Genomic DNA, 8,688 nt, shown 5'->3' with positions numbered 1-8,688 from the left:
AAAAAACTGAACGGACCGTGTGAAAGGACCCTTATAGAGTCTACAAGCTATGGTAATAATTACTGAAAATTGATCACACCTGATATACTGACTGCCTAGCTCTTTTCTCGAGGCCCTGATATGTCAGGACAGTATAAATACCCCCCACCTTATCCCTTTTTGGAAAGTAGACAGTCCAAGGTATTTAGTAAGAGGCATGGTGACTTTATCACCCTTGATAAAGTCACGTGTTGAGTGACGCAACACATCAGGAGGAGCCGGGTGACGTCACTTCTGATCTACGGCCCAGACTGGAAGTATTGGACTTATACCGCATTGGCGGCTGCTGACCTTCTCTTACTTAACTGTAAGTTTTATTTGCTTGTTCTTAAATAAATATTCTTACATACTTCACCATGAGTACTTGACTATCTCTTTGAGTGACTGGAGGAGTATTGGGAGTATCTGGAGGATTATTGCCCATTAACAAAAGAGGTGACTGATATCCAGTAGGAACAAAGGACATCCCAGAGGACCCAATAGAAGCCCCCACCTGTGGAGGAGGATTATATTACCCTAGCCCGTTGATCGCTATCACAAAACGCCTGTAAAGATGTTTTTGGAGGTGAGCGGCCATTACACTTATTTGAGGATATAGCTCACTTCTGGAGACACACTTTGGAGTTCCACGAAAGTCACCTGATTGTTGTGAAGAATCACATAAAGCCACCTATTTTGAAGCATTTTTTGCGCATTTATTTGCACATGGACTATTATTTTTATTGATCATCACCCCATCTATATATTTATTTATTGTAATTTTTATGCTATTACACTTATATCTGAGCACTCATAGCTTTGGTATTTCACACTGAGAATATGTGATATTGTTTAGTATTGCTTCAACATATATTGTTTTATCATTGTGTATGTCTTGCACACCACTTCATTTGTATTGATTTATCATCTTATTGAAGTCACACAGTGTATATAGCTGTTCCACATGTTTTACATATTGTTACTCACCTTTTAAATTTTCTTCACATCATAGCTAGGATTATGTGTTATATCGAGCTGTAGGATTATTCATAGTTCTGGCTCCATATATTGCTGCATAATTTGTTTGGATCTTTGTGTACATCTAGCGAAACAAGCGCCGATTCCCCCCTTCCCTTCATTGTCAGGGAAATGGCGCTCTTGCAGTCTGCTGAAACATTCAGAGCGAATACTTTCAGGGGGGGGGGGGGGGGATCCTTGCTGGTAGATCAGGGCAGTGACAGTATCTTTGATAAATTTGAGGAAGGAGTCTTGTGTTTCTCTAGATTTTTGATAGGTGACATCTGCGTTATAAATGGCCAAAAGGAAAAGGTAAATTGCAACTTTTTTATACCAGAAGAGGGACTTTCGTGTTGATAAATAGTGCTGCAGCATTTCTTGTTTAAATCCACCCCACCCCATGAACTTATTGTGCTCTTAGATACACCCAGGCTTTTGAATGGGACCACGTCTTCTGTGAAGTTTTACTGAGGTGTCATTGTGGATTGTGGACATGATGTACACATCTTTCCTATCCCTCCACTTCACGGCCAACACTTCCTCGTTCCTCAGGCTTGCCGGATCCCCCCTTCGTAGTTTTGTGGTGACTAAACGCTGTGGGGAGCCCTTCATGTTTTTTATTGCTGTACCGCAGGCCAAAGTTTTCTTAGGGTACAGATGGTGGAAAAGTGGCAAACTTGTATAATAATTGTCTACGTAAATGTGATACCCCTTTTGCAACAGTGGAAACGCTAGGTCCCAGACAATGTTTCCACTTATTCCCATGTACGTTGGGCACTAAGGGGGCTGGAGCTGGGAGTCTCTGCTTTCGTACACACAGAAGGCGTACACATATCCAGTGGTGCTTTCACAGAGCTTGTTGAGCTTTAATTTGTACCTGGCCCTCTTACTGGGAATGTATTGCTTAAATCCCAGCTGGACTGTGAAATGGACCAGGGATTCGTCCACAGAGATGTTCTAGTCAGGGACATAAAGTTCGGGAAACCTCTTAAAAAAAAAGTAATTAGGGGGAAAATTTTATATAGTTTTTCAAAATTGGGATGATCTTGGGGAGGGCACTGCGAGTTATCACTGAAATACAGGAAGCGCATTATGTCATAGCGGGACGTGGACATGACAGCTGAAAAAAATTGGCATGTGGTGGATGGGGTTGGTAGACCAATAAGAATGCAAATCATTTTTTTTTATAAGCCCCATATTGATTGTAAGGCAGAAAAACAAGCTAAACTCCTCCACTGTTAGGCGTCTCCGTTCAAAAGGACAGGTGTGGCATGAGTTGGGGTTGTTCTCTATGTAAAAGATTTGCTTGGTCCACGATGCTTTGAAGTAACTCGTCAGGGAAAAATACATTTAAAAAAAATCAATCACAGAAAAACTTTCAGTGTTGACCTGCACACCTGGCTGTGCTGTGAAAGCTTGTAGCTTGTAGCTGACCCTGAGTTAGAAGGTAACCATAATGAGTTTGCTAAACTGTCTGGAAGATGAGTTTGGGCTCTAATTCTTTAGGTCTGGTGTGAAATTCCAGTGTTTGTACTGGGCCTTTCCTCCTGGGGTCTAGCACTGTTGGCGTTTGCCGATTGGCCATTGGGATGTATGGTGCTGCTGGTGGCTGCTTGGTTTTCAGAACATCTTTTAGGATGGACTGCTTTCTCCCCTGATTCGGTCGCTGATGTACTGCATGCAAAGGGCTTGAATTCTGAACTGGATTTGGAACTGGAATTGGACAGTGAGTGCTCTCATCCGTCAGGCTTAGAAATTGATATGCCTCTTCGGTAGTAAAAACTTTTTTGGACATGGTGGCTTGTATGACAGGTGACACTGATGGGCTGAATGACAGGTTGTGATGGGCTGCACGATAGGTAGTGATGGGCTGCACATCAGGTACTCATGGGCTGCAAGTCAGGTACTAATGGGATGCAGGTCAGGTACTGTTGGGCTGCACGACAGGGGTGATGGGCTGGTGACAGGTACTCGGATGCTCTGATGAGCTAGAGACAGGTATGCTGATGGGCTAGTGATAGGTAGGCTGATGGGCTGGTGACAGGTACTCTAAAGGGTTGATGACAGGTACTCAGGTGCTCTGATGAGCTGGAGACAGGTACTCTGATGAACAGGTGACAGGTACTCGGGTGCTCTGTTGAGCTGTCACAGGTACTCGGGTGCTCTGATGAGATGGGGACAGGTACTCGGGTGCTCTGATGAGCTGGTGACAGGTACTCGGGTGCTCTGATGAGCAGATGACAGGTCTCCGGGTACTCTGATGAGCTAGTAACAGGGACTCGGGTGCTCTTAAGAGCTGGTGACAGGTACTCGGGTACTCTGATGGGCTGGTGACAGGTACTTGGATGCTCTGATGAGCTAGTGACAGGTACTCAGGTACTCTGATGAGCAGGTGACAGGTACTCTGATGGACTGATGACAGGTACTCCGATTGGCTGGTGACAGGTACTCGGGTGCTTTGATGAGCTTGAGGCAGGTACGCTGATGGGCTGGTGACCGGTACTCTGATGGGCTGGTGACCGGTACTCTGATGGGCTGGTGACAGGTACTCGGGTGCTCTGATGGGCTGGTAACAGGCACTCAGGTGCTCTGATGGGCTGGTGACAGGTACTCGGGTATTCTGATGAGCAGGTGACAGGTACTTGGGTACTCTGATGAGCAGGTGATAGGTACTCGGGGACTCTGATGAGCTGGTGATCGGTACTTGGGTACTGGTTGACCACGATAGGTACACATTGACCATTATGTAGAAAGCAGTGAAACTATGCTTTTAATCAAACAAGTTCTTTATTGATAAAAAAAAAAAAAAACACAAATACAAAGAAGCAAACAGAGGAATTGTCATGGTAATACAGCAATATAGGTGATGTCAAAGAAAGAATACTTAGGTACATCCATCGCATATGGTCAGAGTTGTATAAAGTACTCGAAACCCATACTTGAGTAAAAGTACAAGTGCTCGATCAAAAAGTGACTTGAGTAGAAGTGGAAGTGCTCGATCAAAAAGTGACTTGAGTAGAAGTACTAAAGTATTCAACATTTTTTGTACTTAAGTATTGCAAGTAGTTTTTTTTAAAATGTTGCTACTCAAGTACTGAAAGTAAAAGTACAAGTACTGTGTTATGTAGTTATTAAAGAAAGAAGTCAAAAGTTTGAACATCATATTTTTTTTTATTATTTCAAATGCAGCTTTTATTTATACATACAGTAGCTTTTATTTTCGTATGCGCTGATAATACACATGTTTTGAGCTTCATGAAATCAGCCATCTACTGTTCTGGCAGTGGTAATTTTTATAATAGTAACGAGTAACTATGCAGCACAAAAAAAAAAAATCGGAGTAGAAGTATTGAAATCATCGAAAAAATATAGTGAAGTAAAAGTGGAAGTAGGAGAAAAAAATTCTACTCTAGGAAAGTACAGATAACGCCTTTCGGTACTTAAGTACAGTAGTGAAGTAGTTCTACTTAGTTACTATATATCTCTGCATATGATGAGCATAAGAATTGCCAAGCTGTAACAATAGTAGCTCTATGTTCCTGACAGAATACAAAAGCGAGAGGGGTGGTGAAAAAAAAAAAAGATTCAATACAAACAGCAGTATAAAATCAAATGCATGTCTCTGGGGGCTGCACCCATCTGTCCCATATTTTGTAAAACCTGGAAGGACACCCATGGTGGGCATATATTAACTTTTTGTAGGGTAGCGTGTTAACCTCTCGGAGCCAGTCATGAAAGGTGGGGGGTTTGTCGCGCATCCATTGTCGTGCAATCACTTTCCTAGCCAGAAACAGTGTCTCATGCAAAAAGAGGGTAGTAAATTTGTCTACGCTGGTGTCAGGGAATAGAAACTATGCTTTTAAGTCAGAGGTCTCAAACTCAATTTACCTCAAGGGCCACTGGACATGTTTTTCATATCCAATGGGGGCCGCATGCAAACTTTCAAACTTCAAAAACAACAATAAACTATATACAGTGGTAGTTACTGCTTGCTACCAGTCACTCACTGTGAGCCTCACGGTCTCACTGTGCCCATCAAATGCAGCCTTTTTAGTGCCCACCAAATGCAGCCTCACTGTGCCCATCAAATGCAGCTTCACTGTGCCTTGTAACCTGTAGCCTTCTAAAAAGGGAACCACTTTATTTACCAGCCCTTTCCAATAAGTCAGGGAGGGTGTCACTGGCTTCTTCCAGTAAAGGATCAATGCCTTGCAAGCATAAAATAGCCATAGAGTAGGATGAGCCCTGATCAGTGCCAGACCTTTCACAAGACCAAGAAGGCAAACTGTCATCGTCATGGGCAGGGGTAGGGAAGTGACCTCTGTTATACAGTGCAGGACAACTTTCCAGAAGTCCTGAACCACTGGACAGTACCAAAAGATATGTCCGAAAGTAGCCAGGAAGTGAAGTAACGCCAACACTCTGTCGAGACCGGCGGATAAATACTGGACAGTTTAGCTGGGGTATATTATATCCTGTGTAGGAATTCAAAGTGAATAAACCTGTCCCTTGCTGGCACTAATCGAGTAAAGGAGAAACTCCACATGCAGATCCAATCCTCCCCATTTAGATCCAGGACTTCCTCCACCCATTTAGTTACTGAAGGGGGAGAAACAGGGAAAAGTTCTTTATATATTTCAGACAGTCTTTTTTGGAGTCATCAAGTAATATATATTTTCCAAAGTTGAGGGCCTAATCTTCAAGATAGTGGAGCCAGATTGGGAGACAAAATAATATACTAGTTTTAGCAAGTGTCTAAAGCTAAAAACAAAACTTTAATATACTGCAGCTTATCAGTGCTTAGGCCCAGTGGCAGGCTTTTTCCCTTCATTTTCACTGTTGTCACCCTAGAACACACTTCCTGTGTTAGGGTGACAACACTCACTTGTTGTACTCTATCTGTGGGGGGAGCCATCAGTGTTACGAGGCTGCTTTCTTGATTTGGAACACTAACCACTCCTACACTCGTCATCTCCATTACAGAGGGGACATTCTTCTGTAGTGCACATAAGATAGCTTTGAAGAATGATAACAATATTGGATTTATCAGTACATTGCACAGGAAGGTACAAGGACACTAAAATTCTGGCAACATAAAGATAGACTTATAAGCTGCAATATATTCAATTTGTGTTCTTGGGTTTAGATAATCTTTAATGTCTTTCTGATACTTTCTTTGATATCTTTATTTCTTATGCTGTATATTACAGGATTAACCATTGGAGTCACAACTGTATAGATAACAGAGGCTGCTTTGTCCTGTTCTGGGAAGTAACTGGACTGAGGTCGTATATGCATGAACATGATAGTACCATAGTAGATGGAGACCACAGCAATATGGGAGACACAAGTGGAGAAAACCTTCCTTCTTTCTGTTACAGAATGGATGTTTATCACAGTTAAGGTGATGCAAAGGTAGGACAGAAAAATTAGGAAGAACGTACCGAATGCAAAGAGGGCAGTTGCAATGATGCCTGATACCTGATTGAGATAGATATCCTTGCAGGAGAGCCGAAGTAAAGGTGGTATCTCACAGAAAAAGTGGTCAATAACATTAGACTTACAGAACGGCAGCTGAAATGTGAACATTGCTTGGATAGCTGAATTCTTAAAGCCTAGAAACCAGGATGCAATAGCCAGACATAGACAGAGTTGTTTGTCCATTATCATATTGTACTGTAATGGCTTACAAATCGCAATATATCTATCAAAGGCCATGACAGTCAGTATTAAGCATTCTGCACCTCCAAGAGCCAGATGGAAATACATCTGAGCTGCACATCCTAGGAAAGATATAGTTCTATCCTGTGATATGGTGTTTACCAGTATTCTGGGTACCACTGTTGATGAGAAGCAGATGTCAATGATGGCAAGGTTAGTTAAGAAAAAGTACATGGGGGTTTGGAGACGGGAATTAAGTCTCACCATGATAATGAGAAGACAATTTCCAGATATTGTCACCATATACATTATAAAGAAGATCAGAAACAAGATTGGTTTTAAATAAGGAATATCAGACAGTCCAAGAAGGATGAATTTTTTTGAATAAGTTTGATTGAAGAGCTCCATTCCATTGTTTGGTAATTTTTTGTTATTAAGTGTAAATGGTAATGAAAATTAAAACATGCTTGTTGTGTACTAATACAAATACACAAATGAAACCAATTAATTAATACAAGTTTAATCAAATAAAATACATGTTTATTTTTAGGCAAACTCTTTTGAATTGATAAAGTGGGGAAGGGTTAGACTCTATCTTTTGCAGTTCATATTCCCATTGGTGAGTTTCATGCTTCTATTTGTACTGCCACCAAGAAAGAAAGAGGGAAAATCCAACATTTTACAGTTGTTTCCAGAACAAGAGATAAGGGGAAATCTTCCGATGGGAACATCTGTTCTGGGAACAAGTGTCTAAGAAGGGAACTCCTCTTACATTGGGAGATTACCTTCTTTTTGCATCTCTGGGACAGGAAGCAAAGTGAAATGTCCCCAATGGTACACAGCACAAAAAAAAAAAAATCCCACAACTAAAAAAAACTGAATTTTTGTAAAATCTTACCGTAAAATTCCTTTCTCTGAGTCCTCCGACAGTCCCCACCCATTCACACAGACTTCACTAATGGGGTATTGCTTCCCCTCCGCAGGAGTTTCTAGGCAAAAGACTTGTAAAAGAACAATTCATCTACATAGTCACACCCATGGGGGCTGTCCTTCGCGTCCAATACCCCCCTGCAATAGCCATCCCAACTCAGTTTGGTCGCAAGCAGTGAAAGTGTAGAAAAAAAACCAAAAGAGGGACGGGGGCGGCGACTGTCGGAGGACTCAGAGAAAGGAATTTTACGGTAATATTTTACAAAAATTCTGTTTTCTCTTACGTCCTCTGACAGTCGCCGCCCATTCACACAGTCTTCACTAATGGGGATGTCCCAAAGCAGTGTAGACATGAGGGGTGGGCAACGCAACCATCAGAAAAGCAACGCAGTACCCACATCAGAGAAAGGAACCTTACATTAGCAGAAAGGTAACCTTCTGGGTAACAAAAAAGGGCTTAACAGGAGCAACAACACAGGAAATCTAATAACCAAGGGGAAAACAACCCCCAACAGCTAGGGACCAGTACAAAACCAGGGTCCCCTATGGCACTGCCGCACAGAAAACTTTGCGGCCAATGGAGGCATCGGCTGATGCCAGAACTTTAATCCTGTAATCTTTGGAATTTGGAAAAGGTGTGCACCGACGACCAAGTCGCAGCCTTGCACAACAGGGACAGAACCAAGTTCAAGTCCCATGGAGGTAAGGGCTCCCTTCTAGGAGGGGCCAAGTGAGGCACACCTTGAATAAAGGTGCGAATTAAGGAATGAGACGCCACAGGGCGCTGGAAAAGAACAGCCAGGGCATATACCTGGCCTTTAATCATGGCCAACGCAAGGCGCTGGTCCACACCAGCCTGGAGGAAAGCCAACACCCTCATCACCGAGTAGGAACGAGGAGAGAAACCCCTGGACTCACACCAGGCAAAATAAGCTTTCCATGTACTGTAATAAATCTTACCAGAAGAGGCTTTTCTAGCCTTGATCAAAGTAGGAATGACCTCTGAGGAGAGACCCCTGTCCCTCAGGACCTGGCTTTCAACAGCCAGGCCATTAACGCCAG

At 42.6% G+C, this 8,688-nt stretch overlaps 1 protein-coding gene across 1 annotated transcript; it reads right to left on the bottom strand.

Moving 5' to 3' along the window:
• Positions 1-6,177: 6,177 nt before the first annotated feature.
• LOC309564293 (olfactory receptor 5V1-like) lies at positions 6,178-7,104 on the bottom strand (the record flags this gene model as incomplete). Its single annotated transcript, XM_082268919.1, has 1 exon — positions 6,178-7,104. The coding sequence occupies one exon, from the start codon at positions 7,102-7,104 to the stop codon at positions 6,178-6,180; it is 927 nt and encodes a 308-aa protein (XP_082125045.1).
• Between the last annotated feature and the right edge of the window lie 1,584 nt (positions 7,105-8,688).

This window comes from Pelophylax lessonae (genome assembly GCF_965119305.1).
Source record: "Pelophylax lessonae genome assembly, chromosome: 9".
NCBI classification, from domain to species: domain Eukaryota; kingdom Metazoa; phylum Chordata; class Amphibia; order Anura; family Ranidae; genus Pelophylax; species Pelophylax lessonae.
Note: the sequence above shows the minus strand (reverse complement) of the source record. Positions and strands in the feature narration are given on the sequence as shown.